Below are 25,392 nucleotides of genomic sequence, written 5' to 3' on the forward strand. Positions count from 1 at the left end.
TTTTTTTTTTTTTTTGTCTCTCTTGCTAGACCCATTAACTAAATTGCCGGAGTACTCTTCAAATATTAAAAAACAGCAGGAGGGAAGAGTGTTCCTTCCCTTTCAAACGCAGTGCTGTACATCTGAGTTATTGGCTTAAATGTAATTCTTCTTTTGGGAAGTCTCTCAGGCTTTGAAGAGGCTGTCCTAAACACTGGAGTGTCTGAATCTCTTCATCGCTCCCATTCCCTCTACTCCCACTAGACAGTAACACTGAGGACCGAGCAGTGTGCACTCAACTGACACTGTGTTACTGTAGTTTCTGTTACCTCTAGTCAGAGGCTTGCAGAGTTTATGTGCAGCCTTCAACAGTCATTGACTCAGTCTTAACTAAAACATGCCAGTGAAACAACGGCGTGGCTCTTGTCCTACCACATCCTTATCAGTTGTACCGTTTGCCCTTGAGAGAAAGCAAGCGAGAGAGGGAGAGCCAGAGGGAGGGATAGTAAGGAAACATTTATATGATGTTTACTGGCACTTTTACAAAAGCCCCTGCCCCGCTGCTCAGGAGCGGCACAAAGCATCTGCCTCCATCATTCAGTGATGATGAAAACTCAGATTTGAATATTGTGTAATCATCAGCGGAGGTTTGTTGTTTTGGGTTTTTTTTCCTGGTTCCAAACAAATAGCATCATGTTTGCTTTTTGAATTTTCTTTTCCTCCAGCCGCAATAGCACCACTACGTAAACATACACTTCACTACTTCTTTTATTCTTTTCACCCTACTACCTCGTGCAAAATCCCCTCCTCGTCCACAGAAAATCGAGAAAAATTCTAAACAATGCCTCCAAGTGAAAGTTTCGAATATTAATGTTTTCTTTATTTGGGAGGTAAAGGAAGCCTGCATTGGGGAAAAAAGGGATTTTCTCCGGATTTTTATGGAACAACAACAGAAAGAGGGAGAATAAAAAGCAGCAAGTGGTGTGATCAGGTGCCCGGCGGCATAAATACAGACATGCAAACACAGCCACGGCACTCACATATGCACACATATGAGCGCATAACATATGAGTAGGTGTGCGGACTCCCCATCTACTGGACAGCCAAGTCCTTTCAGATAGGTCTCGTGAGAGCCTCATCACACACACACACACACACACACACCTACACACACACACACTGGCTTGATTCTCTCCACCCAGCATGGCTCCATCATGGTTCATCTGTCAAGCTCAGCAGCCCTGAAATGCTTCTCATGTTTTTCGGAAAAGGGAAGTGCACCCTGCCCTCCCCGCACAGGAAGCTTCCCCTCTTGCTTCACACGCAGACTTATCACCATTTTAAAAAAAATGTGCAAGGCTTATTTATTTAATTTCCTGGTAGGTAAAATCCGGTAGTATCATCGACAGCAAGCATCGATTTTGCTTACGAAGCAACATGACATATGAGGATGGCCGTCCTATCGGAGGGCACGATATGATCTGGTTTCATATTACAGGGCTCAGTGACAGGGTCTCTATCTTCCTGTCTCTGTGGGAGCCAGTGGACTCCAGTAATGAGATGTTAAAAAGCTAACCTCCTCTCATTACTCCTAACTCCCCTCCCTTCCTCTCTCACTCGACAAGCTCATAGAAGGTTTTAATGAATATTTTAGTGCCCTTTGTTCTCATTCTGGTGGCTTGGTTGGAATCAATGATTAAGACCATGCTCCCACCTGACAACCCCCTCCCCACCCACCCACCACCACCAACACCATCCAAACTACTTTACCCGGGCATCTTTCTTTTTTATATTCTTACTCCTTTTTTTAGCCCACCTCAGCTGACCCCCCTCAAGAGGAATGCGTTCATTGACTCAGTTAATTACAATATGAAATGTGTCTGAGAGGGTGGGGTGGGAACGCGTCGTTGGTGGCCCTGATTGATTCTCATTTAAAGCTGTGAGTTTATTCAGTCACATAGTCGGAGGGGGGGATCATCCCGAGGAAAGCAGAAAAAAAGTGAAAGGGTCGTTAATCAAAAGTATTCTTGTGTTTTGTCATGTTTCAATAATTTATCAAACCTGCGCCTGCCTCACCACAGCTACTAGAAGACAAAAAGGCTAGGTAAGTTTTGGCAGTTAGACTTCAAAAAAAATGTTAATGCCATCCTTGCAGTGCCAGATGGCTGTTGAATGTTACATGTCATCATCCAACACAATTAACAATGGTAATTGTTAGGCACGAAAGCAGCCATATAGGAACTTCCATTCCACATAGCATGCATCTAAGAGAGAGAAAAGTCATCACAGTATTCAGCAAACCAAAAAGATTCGTTACATCTCCAATTAGTGCGCTTTGTTAAACTAACTGCTAAAAACATGCATAATTGCTTTCAGCGGAAACTGAAAATGTTTGACTCCAGTGTTAATGAAATCCCAGCCACCCTTGTTCTTCCTCAGTCTGCGGCACAAATCTAGCAAAAAGCAAATACCTAGTTCAAGTTGATGGTACATACAGTGTCTGTAACAGAGCGGTAACACTGTATATTGGGATTATTCCACTCCAGAGGCTTATGATGCATGAATAAGTGTCTTCTCAATTTTCGTGCCTTGCCACCCACCAACATCAGCAGATAGGCTTTGTTTCACATCACCAGCAGCTAACTCTACATTGTTTTCATGAGCCTTATTTCCTTCTAATTACTGTCACACCCCTGGCCACGCCATGCAGATAAAATGTAATCTGTATGGTGGTATTTGACGCTGCTTCTACTCCAGCCAGTGGCTTCTGTTGTTCTCAAGCTATGACTTTCCCAAAGGCAATAGTTTGTGATTTGTAAATATTTGTGTATCTTTTTTTTCTTTTTTCACAGCTCAGGCCCAGAACACTGCATGAATCAAACATTATGCGTGTTGTATATTAACTGGAAAACTGTCGGCAGTGTGCACCACAAGGATCTTTTTATCTGTTTAATGGCCGCCGCTATGTATGTTTTAAAGCTGCAAGGCTTTTATCACAGATTTTTAACAGAAATACACTTGTCTTAAAAGGGACTGCAACTGAGAAGAACATCCATTTAGGCTAATTGAGATTCTCTAGATCCTATTTGCTTAATTTAATAACTGGTGTCGGATATGGTTACTGGCGGGAAATATTCTCAGCATACAGGAAGAGGTCATTTGAAATTCGAGAGTAAAACAGACAGCAGCAAGCGAGTCATTCATCCAGAGATGTTTAGACTGACGGCATGTTTTTTGCTTCTATTGTCTCACTGGTATACTGTGGTACAGAGCCTTACAGAGCAGCTGTGTTTGTAACCTTAGCATACTGGATGCAGTTTACTGTTAAAGGATAATTTTAGGTTAGCAATAACGTGGTCTTGCATTCGTAACTTTGTAATAACAATAACAGAGTATGTTGCTGAAATGTTGGAATATGGCAACATTGAGGGCAGTGGATCAGACAGGTTTAAGGGGCAAAAAAACATCTGAACCCACTTTGACGAGAACGGTTAAAATAATTACCCAAACGCTGTATGCAACCGTCTCAGCACCAAATAGCAGACTGACAAAGTTAACAATTAGCTGCTGAACATAATGAAGTATCTAGCTCTAGGGTAAGTGGAGACCAGTTGCAGATTGCAACTAAGTGAACACTACTTGTGTCTGTATTTGACAACCTGGGAATGAGAACTGGCCGTGAAGTGTGTAGGAGATGTATGGTTGCTATGAAATTCCCCAAACAGTACCTATCTACAGCCAGCGTTTGGTTTGTCCGTTCTGGGGTACTGTAGAAAAACGGTGTGTTCAATATGGCGGACTCCATGGAAGGGGACCAATTTCATGTTTAGATAAAAACGAAAACACGATTTCTATGTAATTATACAGTAATGATAGCATACATATGAATATTATATTCAATTTCTGTCAGTAGGTTTTCCTAAATGTTACACACTGGAAAAAATACGAGTGTGGAGTAAAAAGTAATCAGAGCACTATGGATCGTTACATGAGTAACATAAAGATATGTCCTCATCAGCTGTGGTACCCAGACACCTGAATGACATAAGTTCCTGATTTATTGAATTCATTCTGTTGTGGAACCTTGTTGTGACCCTAACTGGCATTGAGACAAAGAATGATGGAGTGGACAAAATGAGCGAGTTCAACCAAGAGTCACTCGCAGCAGCAGACAAATGATGACATCAGCTCTCAGACTGAGTCACGTTGCAGCAGAACAATCAACATAATGAAAAATGACGGGCTTTATGTGAGACTTTGGCTCTTCAATACACTCCACAGTCCTGCATAATTGTTACTATGTATTGATTTCCCCTTAATGATGTGCCAGAAAGTATGCTTGTACAGTTTGCCACTTATGAGACGCACACTTATTTATCCATCTTTGATCTACTCTCATTCATCCTTTTCGTTCATTTTCTTTTGACTCCTTTGCTTTTGTCTGTGACCACAGCAAAATGAAATGCAAATGAAGATTGTCATTCTGAAACGATAGGCATTTTTGGAGAAAACATGTTACTGCGTAGTCATAAATGAAAATCAACATGCATCTACAAATATATATCAGTGACTTTGTCAGTAGAATCAAAGTTCCTGCTATTCATGGAATTTTTAGACTATCATAGGATCATCAATCCAGACGTATTTAATTGGTTGGTCATACAACTTGTTCTTTTTGCAACTTGTTTTATATGTTTTTTTGGTTTTCGTGGTTATGGAAACCAGGGGCATGAACCACTTTGCAGGTTCGTGAGTAAATCACTATGTACACACAAAGAAAAATATGCATATACACTCTTTGTTTACAATAGTGTGTGTGTGTATGGGTATATAGAGATTTTGTGACAATATCTGTAGCACTGTACTGAAGCAGTTTACAAAGTGAAAGTAAAAAATTTAATGTCAACATGATAACAACAGAAGTACAATAAACAATGAAATTAATTAAATTAGAACTGTGCCTGAGGTGCACACATTCCCATGTCACATTGGTTGGAATTATTGGTATATGCCTGGTGTTTGTACATGGCCTAAGGTTGAAACAAACAGAAATCATTTTTGAGACCCATGACTGCCCTGAATTGGTCATTTTAAGCATGAATTTAATATTAGAGCTACTCCTGGCGCAGTAGGTGTTCAGAATCTTCATGTTATCAGTGGAGCATAATTTTTGGGAAAAAATATTTTGTCCTTGCTTTATTAATCTCATTTTAATACAAACGGACACTGGAAGAACGTGGGTACTTGGCTCGACCACAACATATGCTGTTAATTTTAACCTTTTATTCCCCCACCTTCATGGTATATACTGCTTTTTACCTCCCTCATCATTGTACCTCCTTATTTCCCTTTCTTTAACCTACACACCTCTTTGCTTCTCATTTTCTCTTTTCCCTGTATTGGATGACTGAGTGCGTCTGTCTGTAAATGGAACCTCCCATGTTCTCGTCTCTCTGAAAACCAGGCAGAAGAACTTTGCCCGAGGCATCGAGCAGCAGCTCCCAGATGGCATGGTGGTGGCATCGGTGCCAACAGAGGTTCAGTGCCACGAGGAGCTGTCGGACCCTGTGCCCGACCCAGAATACCTCACAGGTATGAAACCATATTTCAAGGTTCACTCCGCTAGCTCACAGCTGTGCGATAGTACTTCATCACTGGCCTGTCTGAAATCCTCATTACTCAAAAAAAAAAGAAAAATCAACTTCTCAGGGCCTGATAACCAATGTGGAATGCTGAGTGGGTAGCCCAAGGTGTTTGAGTATATATTCTGACATTTTAGTCATCATTTATAATGTTTGGTCTGCCATGGTCAGGGTGGAGAGTGGAAATAGTGCCACAAACTTCAATCATACTGGCCCCAGCATAGACATCCTAATGGTTAACACTTGATCCAGGACTCGATTCGGTCTCACATCTTTGTGTTAATATGTTAAATACTCATGTTGATCCAAATGGAAGCTCTGATCACATGGTGCATTATAATCATCACAGCAGAAAATTCTGTTTTTTGCAGCATGGTTCCTTGTTAGTTGATGGAGTGCCATGGTGCTGCCGGTGTTTGAGCTCTCACTCCATTTGCAGTCCTGTCTCCTAGAAATTATATACTTATTTGAACATGTTTTATTAGTTTTCCTGCAATATCTAATATTGTTGTACACTATATCTGCTTGCAGCAACCAAAGCATCATTGTACTAGGGCTGCCCCAGACTAAAGATTTTTAGAGTCTGTATAAAGTAGTATAAAGCCAATAGTTGTTGCTCATTTAAGATATTTAATTTATTACATAAATATATATATATATGTATATATATTTTAACAGCCGCCTGTTAAATGATAAATCATTTCTTGTAAAGTCACACAAGGTGCAACTCCTGAATGTAGTTTAACATTTTTGTTTTTCAGCAACTATCCGTCTAATGAAAAGTGGGTCGAGTAAGACTTTTCTCAACGACTAACGATGAAGTCGGCTATTTGGGGCAGTCCTAGACTTTTTTCATGATTCTGTTTAGGCACACCCAGTACTTGGTAAAACCCAAAACAGGACATGTTTAAATTATTATATTTACTTTATTATCATTTAACTAAAACTACAGTCTTCCCCCATCCTTAACCAAAGTGCATTTGATACCATGAGGCGACCCTGATCCCTGCTGCATGTCGAAGTGTTCTTATCCTTTACTGAACCCCAAAATGCTCCTGATGCTGTGCCATCGGTGCGGGAATGAATTAGTTTCTGTTCTGATAAGCCTCTGCTATCAATGTATGAATGTGTGTGACTGAGTGAATATGGCACGTGGTGTCAAGCGCTTTGAGTGGTTGGAAGACTAGAAAGGTACTATATAAGTACAGTCCCGTTACCATCCATTTACCTTAACCCACTAGGGCTGGACCCAAATATTCAGATGTTTGTGATGTAGGTATTCAGTTTTCAATTCTGAGAGTGCCTTGCCCTGCCTCTTTCTGTTTCTCTTTCCCTACAGGAACAGACACATACAGGATAGTTAATAGATGGCGGTTGGCATCAGTCTCTTAGACGGTTAAAACATTTAAATTTAAAAACATCATACCACCGTCAAAGCTTCAATTATTCACTTTTGATCACTGCTAAATCTCCGGAGCCCAAAAAGGGTATTCAGGACAGCCCTACTAACTACACTACAGACAGGACTCAGGATCCTGAGTCTTGCATTTAATATGGCCATTATTCACCCCGAACACCTCCCTACAAATTCTGTGCTGGAAATATAAGTAGCACTGTCATTCTATCAAAAAGACTTTATAATCAGAGGACAGAGCTTCTGTGTCTTTGAAGTGAAGCCAACGTTCCAAAACCTGTATTCTTTGTAATGGCCAATAGGAAGCAGCTCCACTGGCTGAAAAACAAAACAAAACAAAAAGTGTGATAGAACTTATAGAGAAATGACCCAACTTCTCTAAGTCTTCTTCCATACAGCCTGATCTTGAATTTGTATATTAAGGTCAAATTTAGAGTAAAACGGACAATAATGCAGGGTATGATTTAGGGTGTGGCTACCTTGTGATTGACAGGTCATTCTCAGTGAGTCCATCCAGCTCAACGCACCAAACTCAGATCAAACTGTCAAACGAGTCAGTGCTGATCAGATATGAAGCAAGATTCTGTTCCTGCGTTGCCTATTTCTCTCCTCAAATCATTTCATAAACACATTTTAAAGTACTGTTTATCTGTAATGTAAGAACATGCGTGACCAGGCGAGCTGCCATTGCTTCCTGATATGGACAAGTGAAAACTAAGCGCAGGCTATGATCATAATGCCAAACTGAAGGCTTCAAAACGGTACTCCACAAATCAATGGGTGATGTCACGATAGGTTCACACTTGCATGGCGCATAATCCAAGAAGCAATTATGTTTTCTTTTGAACATATTTGGCTATACAACATAGTACTATATTAATGTAATTCTAGTCGTCAGTCCTATTTCAGACAGATGTGACCTCCTTGAGTTCCTTTTGGATCAAGTCTCTTTAACACTTTTACACATTACTTTTGGGTAGTGTGCCCACTAATCTTTTTTGGTAGAGTTCTTCAGAACCGTGAAGACATTTTATCTTCAGTTTCTAAAGCCTTCTTGTTGCAGTAAGTTATTTTACATTTTCACTCATTTCATTAAAAAAAGTTAGTTTGTACAATCATTATGTTACTGTTGTCTGCTGTACTGTCTTGTCAGGTGCATCAGAAGTGAAGAACAAAAGTAAAATTCATGCTCATGACTTGTAGTGCATTCAGATCTTTCACTCGCAGCCTTGGACTATTGACCCACATTGCAGAGTGTGTGCTTTATAGTACTGTGTCAGCATAGTGCAGTATTGCCAGATGTCAAAAAAGCATATTGTCAGAAATCAAGCTCACTGTCGGCATTTAAGCATCTGAATTAATGAATATAACCTTCCAGAGAAATGTACTTGTCCCCCATCTCTTTCTTTTATACGATGAATAAAATGTTTTTCTTTCCTGGAAATGATGGATGACATACAGTATCGCCTTTCGGAAGACAAAAACAACACCCATGTACAAATTTTCATATTATCCCAAAGAATTTTCTGGCTGCTGTTTCCCACAGTGCGGCTCACAGGGAGCTCACACTGCTCAGCTCACCATCCAACTCAATAATGAACGCCAAGGCAGAATAGGTAAGAACATTAGCAAAATCTTCTTTTTTTCATCTGAGAACTGTATGTGGGGAAGGAGGGGGGTGACTGTCAGGATTCATTAGTCGGTGGCATCAGAAGCCATCTTGCTGTTCTCTTCATTACCAGTGCAGCACATGGCAGCAGTATTTGAACAGCGCACAGCCGTCCTACGAGAAACAGCTGCCATTAACAGAGAAGAAGGAATATCTTGGCTTGCTAAATATCAAGCGATTCCAGTAGAAGGCCAAAGATTTGTATCCATCCATCTGGATGCCTCATTATCTACTCAGTTTGACCTCACTTTGTTTTGCTTAGTTTTACAGTTTGAAATCATTCAGAGCAACCCTAGGCATGAGTGTTTGACTGATTAGTTGAATAGGGGGAGAAAAACATCTTGTCAGAAAGTTCTCTAACTCCATAAAGAGCAACTCTATTTTGTCAGAAGCATAAAATAATATTTCTCTTGGCTGGCATTTAAGTTGTAGAACATATTGAAATCTTATGAAGAGCAGACGTCTGTAATGGAGAGGATATCCTCCCCTGCTCTGCCTGCATAAGTAATCTAACCTTTTTTCTTCGTGTTTGGAGTGCAGTAGTGGGTGCCACAATAGAGAGTGCAAAATTAATAATTATATTTCAGCATATTTCCAGGAAAATGCTTCATTCAGGCAGCCTGCTGGCTAAGCTTATTCCAGGCACCTGTGTAACTGCCTCTGAATTACCTTACAGAATAGTGAACAGCAGATTGCAGGATGGGTTTATCGCTTGTTGTTGATATAACAGCAGCAATACAAGGCCAGTCAGGGCAGCAATTCAAAACCGCATCAACTGAGGTTACGTCCGAGGTGACGGACAATCAAATGACGACGGAGCAGCAGTGGTTCCAACTGCTGTTTATTGGAGACTTCAGAGGATATTAAAACCGTCTAATCTAAATGGATCTTCTGCTGTCATGTCCCTGAGCCCCTGTCCCCACCCGTCCCCCTCTTCTCTGTGCACAGCTCAAACCTTTTTATCCTTACATCGCCCCTGGGCTCACAGTGCACACAGCCCAGAACAGAGACCGACACAGCAGCACTCCTCCTCTCGTGCCTCTGTGTTGGGCCTTTTGCCGCAGCAGATGTGGGCTTTTATTGAAGAGTAATATCATGAATTGAGATATCATTTCAAAGCATCCAGCAGGGCGCCATAGAAGCACATAGTGTACTCTGGGGCACAGTGGTGCAGGTTTCACTCTGTTCCCAACCCAACGCTAGAAGCAAACTGATCCCTGATGCTAGAAAGTGCATGGAAAGTACGATATGGTGGTCCAAAGAAAAGAGATGGAGGAAGCTCAACAATCCAGCAGACAGAGAGCTGAAGTCTCATAAAGTGTCCAGAGCAGCAGCACAAGTATTAAACATTGTAATGATATCCACATACACTCCCCTCTTCTAGCTGTCTAGAAATCATAGCACACAGCTCACCAACTGACCTCACTCTGTCTGTCTGGTGGCCTTTAAACTGCATAGAAAAAACACCCCTCCCATGTCTGTATGCTTTTTGTTTGGTAATTTGTGTTATTACAAATGTCAATTTGATGAGTAATTCTGAATGGCATTACTTGTTTTGAGAACAGAACTTCCAGTTCCCCTCCAGCTCTCTAAATGTACTGTAAAACTACAATATATTCACCAAAAACCAAGTTGACCTGATCAAGGCTGTGCCCAGGCTAAGACAACTGATAATGAAGAACTGGAACACATTCCCCTGAGATTTGGTATTTCATTTGAAGGTGAACACTTTAAACACAAACTTCCATTATTATTATAACAATTTACAACAATATGTAAAAATATTATATGTACTGAAGCTGTAGACTGCGCAGTGATGGTGAACATAAAAAGTGACACATTTTGAATGTTGCCTGACAAAAGAGTCTTTACTCAAGGACCCCCCTCACTAGCTTTTTCCAGGGCTTTTCTCCACATCTCACGCTCTCCCTCAGCTGATGAAATTTGCTGATTTTTTATTGTCATCAAATGACCTATAGCACAAACAACTTCAGTGCCAACTAAGCTGTTGTAGGAGAAATTCTTTAGAAGAATTACGGAACCAGTGTGATGAATCGAGTCCCTTTATTCATGCAGCATGGAGAGAAGACCACCGCATAGATGTTCTCTCCAGACTTCCAGAATGATCTGCTTTATATACCATTCAGTACATCCAATAAACACCTGGTGCCTACCTATTAAACTGAATCCAATTACTTTGGCAAACTTGCGTTTTCAAGGTAAAGAATTAATTCCCATGCTCAGACTGAATGTCAGCAATTCTGTTTGAACAAACATGTGGCAACGCTCTTCCATAATGATCTCTGGTTAAAGACTTTTTAAGCATTTAGCAACAGCTGCAGCAAAGTAAGGAATTTATACCCAATGTGTTTTTTGTAGGGAAGTCATGGATTTAATTTCTGACAATAGCTTCCTAACACAGTGTTATGGCTACGTGTTGGATGGCGCGAGGAAAGAAGGCACTGCCCTCGAGCTATTTTATGTTTAAGATGTTCCTCAATAAAGTGACACAGAGTTCCACCGCCTTGTCAGGAATGATGCAAGTATTGTATAAATGCCTCATGAAAACTGACAAGCATTCACTCAGTGCACCCTGTGGTGCTTCAGGCATAACAAATGTGTTACATAGTAGAGTTCATATTTTGGCCATTTGCTTATTTTTATAAGGGGGGGAAAACAAAATAACAGAAACAGCTTATAAGATAATTCAGCCTAGTAAAATAGGCCTGGAATACATACTACTGTACATTTTCATGTTCGTGGAAGAGTTCTTCAGTCTGTGTTAGTCACGCTGTTGACATTTCCCATTGCCACATCTCATAACTTTTCAGCCACTTAGGCACCAATAATCTGTCCTGTTTTTTCCATTTGCTTCATGTTACCCTCAAACTTGTTCATGAAACAATGATTGATCTCTGTTATAGCTGACACGTACCAATAATTTATGCTCAATTCCATATGACTCACATGTACACCTGCCTGTTAGGATTCACATGGGGAGAGATATTAAATCACAGTAACAAAAGAATCTTTACAAGAGAGTCACATTATTTTGTTCAAAACATCTAAGAAATGACAGTGGCATCTGCCAAACAGAGGAAACCTGCATTAGCAGGGTAATGAAAAAGTTATCACACATTTTTCATCACCAACACAGCTGAAAGACTCAAAAAACATACTTTAATTAAATCAACACCTGCCTGACAAAGCCTCAACAAAGATAGCATAAGCTTTACAAATGAGTTAATTTATAGCTTCTTTCCCATCATTTTGTTCAATGCTTGTATATCCAAAACTAATCTATATTTCTAATTATTTTCATTTATCTTATAATGTACAACCATTGCATTGTTTCACTAATTTAACTGTCATTTATACTCCTGCTTCTTATATGAGAGCATAACATTCAAATGCTTGTTTCTACCTAATATGTAATTTCATCACAGGCCTAATTAAAATTGTAAAGGAAACCTCAACCAAGTCTGGTGTTTAAAGCTGTTATAAGCAATATTATTATATTAATGGTGGATGTGAAAGTGGTCGCTCATAATAAGGAAACCCTAGAATTATCACTAAATGTTTTTGTTTTATGGATGGCAATTTTACTGTTGTGAGGTCTAAAAACATTTAGCACCTTAAGTAGTGGTGCCCAACCTTTTTCCATGCTCCACCCACAGAATGATTAACTGTATCAAGAGTGTTTAACCAATCAAGAACCAGAAGGTACCAATTGTTGATTAAAAACCTCTACTTTAAGTTAATCAGATGTGTCTTTTTAGTAAAAAGTAGGAATTGAAAAAAGGTTGAAAGGTGGTGAATCTAAGTTGGCACAGATTGATAAACCAGCAAAATGTCTACTAAGATATCTGACTTATTAGGTGAGGCCTACAGAATGTTTTTATTTGGGTCCCTAGATTCCCAGGTATGTTCCTGCCTGTTGTCATGCAGAAGAAACAATGGTACAACTATATTTTTTTATTTACTTTTTTTTACATTTCAGTCTCACCAACTGAAATGGGAGCGGGCCCAGCCCAGAAAGTCTTTGAAAGCCAGCTGGCAACATAATCATTGAGACACTGGTACTGAACAACAATCCTCTTGCCCCCTATGTGGATATATTATGGTCATTATGTTCTATGGGGTAGTAACAATCTTACTTATTGGCCCTTTAAAACAGATGGCCCATCATACGCTCATTGAATTCGTTCTTATAAACATTTGCTTCCTCTCAACTGTATGACAGCGACTTGTGTGAAGGCAGAGGAAAAACTTGTTTCAGCTTAGAAATCTTGGCCAGGATAGTAGTGGCGCCATCCACATGAAGTCACCTGGGGCATCTTCTCACCTTACTGCACCTGTTCTCTTGGCCTCCGCATTTCCACAGAGTGCACAAACACAACCGCCCAATGCGATGCTCTCCAGCCCCAGCTAGCTGGCTCGCCGCCACTTCCACTCGTCTCCTGGCAGGCCGTCAGCATTATCGCTGTGCCTGCAGTTAATTGCGAGGCTCAGGTAATTGTCCGTGGGGTAGACAGACGTGCAGAGACGGCGTAGGCAAGAGGAACGTCTGTTGAGCCACAATGAGCGCATGCCACCCCTCCGTCCCTCGCTGATTCGGCCAGGTTTGGTTACTATGGTCAGTGTATTTGTCACAATGTCAGCACTCCTTGTTCCAGCCCTCTCTGGCCCTCACAGGGGTGAAATCATTCATCTTCCTATTCATCTCCGGGCTTGGAAGCCATTTATCATGAGGCCAGAGACCCCCATCAATTATTCCGATGGGAGAAAGAGTGAGGAAAGGAGAGGCTTTTGAAAGGCAAATACATCTTGATTTAATTGGAAAGCAAGTATGCTCAAGGCTGCTAAGCAGATTTCCCCTAAGATGGAGCTTGAGAGATAATGGAGCAAAAGAGAGAGGACAGACAAAGAAAAATGAAGGCGAAAAAGAGACAGAAGAGAGTAAGAAAGATGGAAGGAAAGACAATGGACATTATGAAAGACAGAAAGCAAAGAACAAAAAGAGGACCCAACAAGTGGAATGAATGACATTTCTCTCTGCCGTCTCCAGGCAGGGGTTAAGCAGACCCAGGACCAGGGAATCCATTTGTGAAGGTTAAAAGGGCAGCAGGGAGGACTTGAACCTCTCATCCTCTGTTAGCAGTCATATAATGACTCTGCCTCTGCTATCTGTAACGCACACATCAAATCCGTGTCTTTGAATGGGTGCCTGCGTCCTTTCAGACGGATGTAACACAACAGAGAACGCCAAAGGTGAAATAGTCGCCCCTGCCACTCACCGTGGCTCTGCAGCCGAACCCCTGTCGTCTGTCATCAAAGCCACGGGTTTATGCTTATAGGTTGGAGAAATAGCTGACGCGAGGGTTTGGGGGCTCAGAAGAGAAGTTTCAAAAGAGAGAGGCAGATCTGAAGAGTGCTGCTCGGGATATTTTTCGGAAGTTTTCATTCTGGGAGGACCTTTTTTCATGTCAAGTATAGGTTAAGGTGTCTATTGCTAGAAGTGATACCGGATCCAATGTTGGGACCCTCAGGCACCTGGTAGTCCCAGTTTCTCTTTTTGGCAATCACTTTTACTTGATTAATTCCAAATTGATTGGAATTGGAAATATACACCATGAGATTACAATAAAATCCTCCTGATTTTTGCCCATTCTTGATGCTGGTGATAAGGTTGCTATAAAATTAAATAATGAAAATGTATAGTATTGTGGCAAATCTCAAAGATTTTCATTTAAATGAATGTCTGTTAAGTCACTATCTATTGCCAAATGAGGTTACATAATGTGATTGAGCCTCTGGCAATATTTATATGTTTGCAGTATTACGAAATGGGTGTCTGCGGTGACATCAGTGAGCCGTAGGCACAATCATCATTGTGTTACATCATCTGCCGATAGTGAGTTAACGGACAATTGCTAGTGGCATATAGCGGTGAAGATGCAGATTGCAACCAACTGAACAACTGATCCTCCTAAATGTTACACTGGACCTTTAACATTTTTATCATGGTAATTAAACCTCCTTTTCAGACTTTTTTTTTTACATCCGCTGTCCCTTTTGGTTTTTTAAATCATGTATGTATTCTGCACCATCTTGTTTTTAGTAGTTTTAACATGACTTTTAACATTGAATTTTGTAAGCATCATGTGATATGGTGAACAGCCTTTTGTAGCCCTGATATTCTTCAAAAAGCATGTAGAGCCCCACACAAGATTACATGTTGATAACAGCACCTCATATTTGATTAAAACCACCAGGCTAGATTCTCTTCATTGAAGTAAGACTCTCTTTTTCTTATTGACAATATTTGTCTTCTGCTGCTTCTGCTGCTGATTACATCACTGGAGCATCTTGCCACTGGCACATCTTTTTTTCCTGTGATTCACAGTGTTTGGTATGTATTTGTGTGTGTATGTGTTTGGGAAAGCGAAGGCGAGATTCTCGGTGCTTTCATGATTTTCTATCATGCAATCCCCGGTGAAATGTGAAATCATTGCAACAAAGTTTGTAAATCTGATTCTATGATCGCCTTTCACACTGCACTTCAGGGTTCGAAATATATACGGACCCAGAAGACACCCTTTGGAAGCTAAAATGTATGAAATCACTTTTGGATGAACTTCAAACTTTTTCTATTAGGATTTGTCTTGACATTTATGCTGAAAGGTTAAGACACAAAGTTAAATGCCAATTGTTCCAAACTCAGCTCCTATCTATTAATAATACATGGTTATTGGTCCGTATTGCAGTTTAGGCTAATGAATATCATTGCAATCAGTGCATTTTAATATTTAGAGCCTTGATTAGATTTGAATTGATCACACATTACTCTGGAAGTGAGCCTCTTTATTTATGTATTTCTCTTTTCTTAGCCGGAGCCGCCAAGTTTTCCTCATCAAGGTCACCCTTTGTGTTACTGTATTCCCCTTGTCTTGTCATATTCAACCTGGCCTCCCCTCTGGGTCTGCCCACGGCCTCTCAGCACACTCCCCATGCTACGAGCCTTTAGATATGTCAGCACCGAGATGGCACATAATCTATATTTTATAAGGCCTTGATATAATTGGTGGCAGTGAGGGAAGGTCATGCCTTCAGGGGCCTTTGTCTTTCCCCAATGGTTTTTCAAGACAAAAACCTCAAACAACAGCCCCCTAGTCAAGATGTGGATTGGACACGATGAGGCAGCGAGTACGGTGTCACTGTTTTGAGGGGAGTGGAGATGCAGAGCGTGCTGGAGCGCAGCAATTATTCAGCATGTATTTACTTTGAAAAACATGCGGGGGCTATAATTTATTCAGCACGGAGACACATTCTGGAGCCAATTCTTAAGCGAGACGAACAGACATGGCTTGCAGGGCTGATTTGGTGGCAGAATCTGGAAAGTGTATGGTGTAGGCTTTAAATGTGAAAAGTTTTTAGTCAGATAAAATGATTTAATTTACTATTAAGGCTTCCAATTAATGACATTTTTTAAGATTGTCAGCTTTTTGTTTCAGTTGTCTGGTGAGATAATTGCTGAGCAGAAAATATGTCTTTTTATTTTTTTCAGCTCTCACAACCACTTTATTTGATCTAAACTACTAAAACCCTGCTTTCTCACTTTACCCTCTATTCTCTTGATTCTAAGGCAGCTTTAATGAGATTTATTGACATGGATCTTAAGTAACAATATCACCAAAGCCGTAGGATATTATAAAAGTGTATAATTCAAAGCAGAAACAGATTGAATAACTTTATTTTACTACTGGGGGTTTATATTGAATGACATTTCTTCATTTCCCTCTCTCTCCTTCTTCATTCTTGATACCGGTTTATACTTAACTCATATGTGATCCAATTTTTTTTTTATTTCTCCACATAATCACCAGTGGAAACACTGATTATGAACAGTGACATATCCTGATGTTACATCAATAAAATGATGAGATTTGAAAATGAACAAAATTCCTAAACAACCTGGACAACCATTCGTACAGGGAGCATAGAGCCAGCATCAAACTCAGTACAAGACTGAGAGATATACAATATGAAATATCGGTTTACACTATACATACTGTATGTCCAGTACTGCTCCTTTGAAGCAACTTTGGAACCTTTTTTTTTTTTTTTTTTGCAATTTTATGGAACAATGAAAGTGTTTTGTTGTGTTTGTACAAATACTACTTGACTACACCGAATTCTGAAAAACACTGAAAAACACCCCCGATATAACCCAAGAATTATGAAAGCATTTCTAGGGATGGCAGTCAAGAATCAGTTCCAGTTAAGAACCGGTTCCAAATTGTCAGATCTATTGGGATCGCATGCTACCAAACTTATCAATTCCTTTATAAATGCATGTTTTTCTGACAGTTGCACATTGAAAAACAATGACATCATCTTTCTGCATCTGCACTGCTGGAAACTTGCAAGAGGATGGATGCATGGCGGAGAGGGAGAAACAATCCAAAGTGTGGCCTCAATTCACAAAGCAGCTCAAACTAATATAAAAATACTATTTTTCTACACTGTGTTCAGTCAGTCCCTCCTGGATAGGACACTTTTTTTGTGATTGTTGTGGCCTAAAATGCCTGATTTCACAGCAGTTTAAAACGTTGTGATGCATGTTTTTAGGCAATGAAATAGTTGGCAAAAATTAAAGGCCACTTGTTCCAGTGAGAATAAAATAACTAATAGTTTGGTGATGTATGACTCAATGTTTTGCATGGGGGACTGCTATATTGGTGAAATCTGCAGGAAACTACAATCATAGGTCAAATTTGCAAAAAGGTTGCAGTGTTTGGGCAAAATTGCGTTAATTGTTGCGTTTGCAGCATCCCAACTTAAAAAAAAACTGTTGCATTGACACAGAAAATTTGTATAGGCCTATATTATACCACACAGAAAATCTATTAGGATTCGATAACGGAGCAGAATCGGTAATGGTATCAATAAAATCTTCCCATCACTAAGCATTTCACACCAACAAGGCTTGAAGAACAGTTACCTGCTATAATCGGTAAAGCAGTCTGACAGATTCCTCAAATGTGGTGAAGATCAAAGCTGGAGTTAACATAATTAAAAAATAAATATCATGCACCCAGTTTTCCATAAATTCCCAAACCTTATGGCATTAAACTCAAAAAGCACTTGCAAGCTAAGCATGGATGGTCACAATAGATTAGATCCACAGAGGCGATCATGACAATACATTTGAATATTGTTCTGGGTAGTGGAGTATCTGTGCTGGTTGGATGTACAGAAATAGTTTAGATTATTATTTAACATACAAACTTAAAAATAAAACTCACAAGAGAAGGGCCCAGTGCTGCATTGGAAAAGCACAAAGTTCAAACAACCAAAGCGCTGATAGAACAATGGCCCAGTGTCAGGGAGAAGAAAACACTGAATTTGTCAAAAAGAAGCCTTTAAGCATGTATGATCCAAGCCGCTCATTTGACACACACTTCCTGCAGTTATTGCATTCGATAGTTGTACAGTTGTCAGTTGCTCTGTTGTGTTATTGTTATGCATTGAGTATAATATGACATATCTATCAAATATGTCACTTAGTCAAGGGTCTTCAGTTCACTCAATGGTAGAAAAGGGGCCCTTAAGGAAAAAGGTTGGGAAGGAAGAAGGAGAAACTACCCCTGAAAAATTAAAAAAAGCCCTATCTGGAGCCAGTGTTTGGTTTGTTTGTTCTGGGCTACGGTAGAAACATGGCAGACTGCGTACAAGAGGACCTGCTCCCTCTGTAGATTTCTTAATTTCAGGTGACTATACACTAATAAAAACATAGCTATGAATATTATATTCCATATCTGGATTCAATGTTACCACGCTGGAAGTTGAAGTTGAAAGGACAAAATGCCATCATATACACAGTAACAATCGTAATCTCTTGAAGTGCTTGCTGAATTATTAGATAATTGACATATCACTCATACAAATATAGTCAAAGTTTAACTACAGTTGTCACAGCAAATAGGTAATATGTGAGTTCTTCCAGGCAGTTAATATGAGTGATCAGCATGCTTCCTGGACAAGGCTTTTGAGAGATAGATTTTGTGTAAGATTAAATGTATAAAGAAAAAGAGAGGAATCATCCTCAGTGGCACCTGCAGTACTAATTCAGGGCAGATGGAGGATAAACGATGAAATACCTTCATGATCCAGTGCAGAACAAGTCTCTTTATCAACAGCTCCTGGCTGGAGTTGTTCATCTTCAGAGGTTGGTGAAGGGCATCTACAGCCCATCATTTCACCAGCTTTGTCATCACCTCCCGCTCCTCCCCTCCCCTCCCCTCCCCTCCACTCCACTCCTTCCCCTGGGGAAAAAAAGTAAACAGTTAATGCTGACATAGGAGCTTCTATACCTTTTCTTCAGTGTGATCTATCAGCCTCACATGCATACACTATAGTCAGACATAAACGCTCACACTTCCTTTCACACACATTTCACGCACAAGCACACATTCAGAATCACTACAAACCACAGTGGTGATAACAACCCGACTGCGCTGTGCTTTGACCCCCTGATGTTACTGCACTTTAGCCACACTTCCCCTGCCAAGGGGGGCTGCAACAGCATAACACTTCCTGTCACTTCACTCTTTGTACTGGACTAGTTTTATGCTTTGTCAGTCTCCATGGGTCTCTTTTCCTAAGTGCTTCCACTCCTCCCCTTTCTCCGCCAGTTCTCTGTTTTCAGTGTGTTGACGTTGTTGTTCGGCATGACATCATGATATTAAGTGCATATAAGTGAAACTTTCATGTAGTGTGCAACACGTAAAATAATATATAACAAGAACCTGGGGATGATCTTGCTTTTCTGTTTTTATAATTTTCATAATATTTTCCAATATGACAAAGTGGCATTATATTATTCCATGATTTATTGAGTATTCCTTGTTTATGACGAGAACATGAAATGGGTAAACTTTGTTTAACTGACTTGCAAACTGCTGAAGACTGTTACATCATGTGTTATTTTGTATATATTTTTTATTTGTGCTTTTAACATTCTCACAATAAATATTCTGTATGAGGCAATATTTTCCAGCTTTGTGCACAGTCAATTAATTCTTCACATAGTTGCTAGGGTGATATGAGCCTTTTTCCTATTCAATTGTTCCAGGAACTTTAGTGCCAAAGGAACTAAACTCAAGAACTAACCTGGAACTAAAAGCCACTGTTTCCAACCCTGCAGATTACATTTATATAATACTAAATGCTATTTTACCTGCAAATGTTTTTTGGTTTGTTCCAGTCCTGAAAGTTTTATGTATTTGCACTAAACACTTTGGTTAAACATACTACTAGGAGTTTTTAACAGGATATTATACAATCTCAATTAGTACACTAATTTTCTATAAAGACCGTACACAAACAAATACGAGCGCATGCAGCAAGAAGCATTGCCTATTTCAACATAATATTCTCAGCCGCTGTCAATGGCTGCCACTGAGGTCAGATTAGGATTCCCCTTAAAATTTGACAAAACAAGGCCATACAAACACTACCACTTGATGTAGCAGCTATGGGTTTGGGTCTGACCTGTGGCCCTCAGCTGTGTGCCATCCCCCTCTCTAATATTATATATCATTCATAATTCAGGAGACTTCATGTTTCTCTAAAAATGTAATCACTATTACAAACTAGTAGTGTATAGATGTGATTTCTAGAAGACAGGGTTGCTTTTTTGCAATCCTGCCTTCATTTCCATCCAAAGAACTGTAGAGATTAGGCAAACTACTCTGATGCTTGAATGGAAGTTATGAATAGATGCAGAGATGAAAAAGAAGGCTGCTGAGTTCTTTTTGGTCATCTATTTCTACTGAAAACTATAGAGAATAAAGGTTTGTTTCTCTCTGCTACTCTTGCTATCAGCCCTTTTGCATAGGTTTTGGGAAGCCGATAACTTAGTTTTTAGCATCAAATAAACATTACAATCCTAATCCTAACATTGGTTCTAATGGCACCAAGTGTTTGTTTGTTGTGTGATTTAAGGTGTACACAAGTTGTATTAGCCTGGGCTTTGCGTTTGACCAATGAGTGGCGTTCAGTCCTCTAACTCTAACTCCCAGTATCTCTGGGGCTTTGAAAAAGACTTTTCTGAGGCCAAGATGTGGCTGGTTTCTGCAAAGGGTCCTAGGCCTCTGGAAAAGTTCCTGCTGTGTCAACTCAATTCATAAAGTATTACTTCAGTGCTTAGATATATTATATTGTCTAATTTTCTGTTTCTTAATTCCAAAATTTCTCTATTACACAACATGTTCATTCTACATTCACGTTATGCCCTTTATGACTTAATTGCATTTTCTATTAGTTACTTCAACAGGTCTGAATTTAGGCTCTTATCTGCTGTCAGGAGGCCTTTTCATTTGGAGGAATTCTATTAGAAATAGCTTGCAGTGTAAATACATGAGCTGTTCAGCCATTTCCATTTTCAGCCATAACTCAAATATAACATCTGAAGCACAATTAAAATTCAATTTTGAATGCAGACTCCCAATGGCAATCACGTTTAGGAAGGGTTTTAATTTATTCCTCGACGCTGATTAATTACGCGGAATTGCTGCAGCCATTTCCTGTGTTAAACGTCAGTTAATTAGCTGACAACACTGGATGGGATAATTAATACAGCTGGGGGTCACAGCATGTTGCCTGAGGGAGGGAGCTCAGGCTGGGGGTCCCAGTGACACAGACCCGGCTGCCTCATAGCCACCTGCAGTCAGTGTGAGGAGGCAGGAGGCTTGTGTTAGACCTAATGAGACTCAAGGTTTGAGTGAGAATGTTCCTCTTCAGACCTCGTTTTTTAATATTTGAAAAGGAATTAGGCTGCAGTGGGCACTCAAGTGCTACAGCAGGATGGTGCTGGGTAGATAAGTAAAGACCCTTGTGACCGTGGAGCAAGTCTCTCTGTCAGAGGCTACAGAGTATGAGCTGTTTGTCTTTAGAGGTAGGTGAAGGGCATGCAGAGCCCATCACTCACATCAATTTTGTATTTATTCCCCCTCACACCACACATACACACACACACAACACTGAAGCTTTATACAGCATATATGTATTTCTTTAGTCTAATATTTTTAGGTATATTGCCTTGGTGTTTCATTGGCCAGATCTAGTGTATTTTCTAGTGCACTTCTTGGACAACAATCATTTAATACATCCAGCACCGTAAAATGGAAAAGCTGAGAAAACTCAAAATTACAAGACAATAATCTTCAATAAGACAATTTAACTTGATTTCTTAAGTTCAGTTTGTCCAACTTAGAATTTTTGCTTCTGGTAACTTTACCCTAAATTGGAGTAGAATATGTACAATAATGTTACCTTTATACAATGCATGCTCGGAAGTATATGCGAATAAGCCAACAATGTTTCTAAATAACTTGTCTGATGAGTTAAATAAATAATCTTTGGACGTTTGGTCAACTGAACTAATGATTGTACGTTCTGAAAGTGATATTTAAACAATTTAAACTCGAAACTAACAACAGAGTTCACAGTTAAAAGGTTTATTTAATACTTATTATGAGGATTTACAGTGCAAGGAATAATTCTTGTGCACAAGTCTTTCTTTGAAACGAGATCATGATCTCAATAATACTACTCCCAATGGGTTCGGGCTCATAAAATGCTTCAGTGGTTCTGGCTAAGGTGGGGTTGCTAGGTTCAGTACAGCTTTGTGTGCACAGACAACATTCTTTTTTTCCCCCGTTTTTTCATACCAGTAAACATTCTACATTTTCAGCTTTTAATTAGGTACAGAAAAGGTGTAAATGAAAGCAAACCGTGGTGTCAGCTGTCTGTTTAACGCATGCATGAGGACCGGGTTTATTTGTAGAAAGGGGAAGACCTGAGTGGGCAGTGTTTAAATCCAGTAGAACGGGGCTTTAGAGGCAGGCAGAGTGGCAGTGATTCATAGTTCAACCCAGAGTCCCTTTCTCCCCAAGTCCCTCATAATTAAAGTCTAAGCATATGGCCTTGTGACCATGCAAGCACAGAGGTATCTGCTGAACTTTTTTGGCATCTTATTTTGAATCGCTGGCAACAATGGTCCCTTCAGCCTTCCTTCAGCACAGCGGAAATGAAAAGCGTGTCACCTTGAGTTGTCACAAGCCACATCTGCCAGCCTAATTACCACATGTTTAGGCTTATTGGTAATGTGTTTGGCATTTGGGTTTGTTAGATGTTAGCTATATTTGTCAGAAGAAATGGATTCATGGACATGCATATTCTGTAGCCACAGTTCTTGTGTCTTACATTTCTGCTATCAGTTGTAATTTCAGAATTAGAAATGACTGCATTAGTGATGGGTCCACTCAAATAAAATAATCTAAAATGAGCAGATGAGGTTGGTCAAAAGGAAAAATGTATACTTTGGCCAGTTAGCACAGCAGTGCTGTGAGTTAACCTACTCACATTATTAAAATGCCGATGTTCAGCTGGTATGATGTTTAGCATGTCCACCAGCTTTGAATGCTAACATTTGCCACGCTAATTAGCACTAAACACAAAGTAGAGCTGACCATGACAGTAAAATGTAAATGTCACTAGATGAAAAGTCTTGAGATAACCACTGTTATAAAAATGTATCCTCTGGGAATAATGAATGTCTGAAGCAAAGTATTGCAATAGTCATCAAGACTTTTCACTCTGAACCAAGAGTGTCAGTCTGCTGATTTAGATGAAAAGGATTCATTATCTGGGGAAATCAAATGCTCCTACAAAATGTTGTGCCAATCCATCCAGATGGTCAGATGTGTTATTGGATAAATTCAGAAATAAACCTGCTGGTTGCACTAGAGGAAGCATCAGGGGATCATCAACGACGACAAGTTCCATCGTCTGAAGAATGTCCAGCCCTGTCTCCTAGAAATTACGTTTACAGCTAATTTACAGGAAGCAGGAAATGTAATGAAGGCCGAATTACGTTTTTCTATTGACATAATGAGGGAATGATAATTAACATACCTGGCAAGTCACAAACAGTTGATACTGAACATATCAGCAACATTTTTTACTAACTAAAAAATGGCCAGAGAAAACAAGCAGGGGCACAGGGACCACACTGCCAAAAGGAATAAGAGGATTCATAGGACATAACCTAAACCCCTTCTTTTTTTACACTAACCATAGTTCACAGCAACACTAATGTTAGCTTCAGACATGGTCTAAATGTTACTTTAAAGACCACCAAGGACATTTTCTGGTTGACCATGGTCCAATAGGGACAGCAATGTTAGGATTAGTGTAAGCATTTTGTGGAGAGTACCTGCCTGAAAGGAGATGAGCGCAAGTGGTGAAGGCCTGTATTATGATAATTCTTCACAGTGATCTTTCTTTGCCATGAATTATGGAAAGCATTTGGCCTAGGCTCTAACCTAACCATCCCCATGGTGTCTCCTCATCGTTTCTGAGGGCCAACATTTTGTTCCAGCAATTTTTTTTTCTTCCTTATCAGAATTGTCTGGGGAAGAAATCAGGGCTGTGCTGTATTACATTTAGTTTCCCATTAGATTAGAGAATAGGCCTGCTGGATAACTCCTACTGTTCGTCCCTCACTTTCTTTACTCCTCTCACTCACTCTTCCCCCACTCTTTCCCGCTAAATCATTCATTCCCGGACTTATCCGAGAGTGAAATAGAGCACAGACCAGGCTAGTTAATGGGGTTCTATGAGCCATAAGATTACTTTCCAACCTGAGCTCATTCCTATGAATCTTCCTTAGAGAAGCGACTAAAATAACAAACCGCTTCCAGCTGTAAGGCCAAGTTACAGGAGGACTGTTGGGTGTTTAGACAGGCTGCAGCTTCCATCAGCTCCGTGCTCTCAGTGTCAAGCATAAGCAAGTCCCACGCTTGTCTGATATTTTCTGCCCTGCTTCCGGTGGGGACAGAGTCACAAATGTTAACAAGAGAACTCAATTTACATTTCCCCGAGCAGTCTAATTGCAGCTGTAAGAAAGACGGTGGGAATTTTTTCTCTTTCTTCTCAATGGAAATCGCAAGGTTTGAAGTTTTATTTTTCTCTCTATCTCTCTTTTGGTTCACATCCAGAAACTCTATTGCTATTCAAATTGAGCAGTGTGTTTTGGGATTCTAAGGCTGATCACCTGTGCTACTCATAATCTGACCTATTTAGTTGCTCCATAAAATAAAGTTCTCTGCTTTGTTTCTATGATCATGACCTTTTTCTCTATGACCATGTTATTGTCTGGGACCACACTGACCTCTGACACTTGGACTGCCACCTGAACTCATCACTGTTATCACACCCACTGCCATATATCAATAGTGTTATTGGGGTTAGTGGAGTGGAATTTAAATTGGTTATTATTCCTCTTTTTTCAGTACTTCAATACTGCTTTTTAGGATAAAGGGTGTTGTATTCTGTTCTGACCCCTTTCTATCAGAACCAGCATTAACTTTTTCAGCAGTTTGAGCTACAACAGCTCGTCTGTTGGATCGGACCACACGGGCCAGCCTTTACTCCCCACGTGCATCAATGAGCCTTGGTCCCCCCATGACCCTGTCTCCGGTTCTTTTCTTCTCTTCTTCTGAACCACTTTTGACAGGTACTGACCACTGCAGAGCGGGAACAACCCCACAAGAGCTGCAGGTTTGAAGATGCTCTGACACTGTCGTCTGACCCCTGCTTCTAACACATCAACTTTGAGG

General features: G+C 40.1%; 1 protein-coding gene across 1 annotated transcript in view; it reads left to right on the forward strand.

The window, feature by feature from the left end:
* astn1 (astrotactin 1) overlaps positions 1–25,392 on the forward strand; it is a 374,129-nt gene that overhangs the window by 173,241 nt on the left and 175,496 nt on the right. The window contains exon 15 of the mRNA XM_035669982.1: positions 5,444–5,571. Coding sequence (XP_035525875.1) covers positions 5,444–5,571 — 128 coding nt within the window. The remainder of the gene's footprint in view (positions 1–5,443; positions 5,572–25,392) is intronic.

This window comes from Morone saxatilis, unplaced genomic scaffold (assembly GCF_004916995.1).
Source record: "Morone saxatilis isolate NCDOM2014 unplaced genomic scaffold, NCSU_SB_2.0 Contig23, whole genome shotgun sequence".
NCBI lineage: Eukaryota > Metazoa > Chordata > Actinopteri > Moronidae > Morone > Morone saxatilis.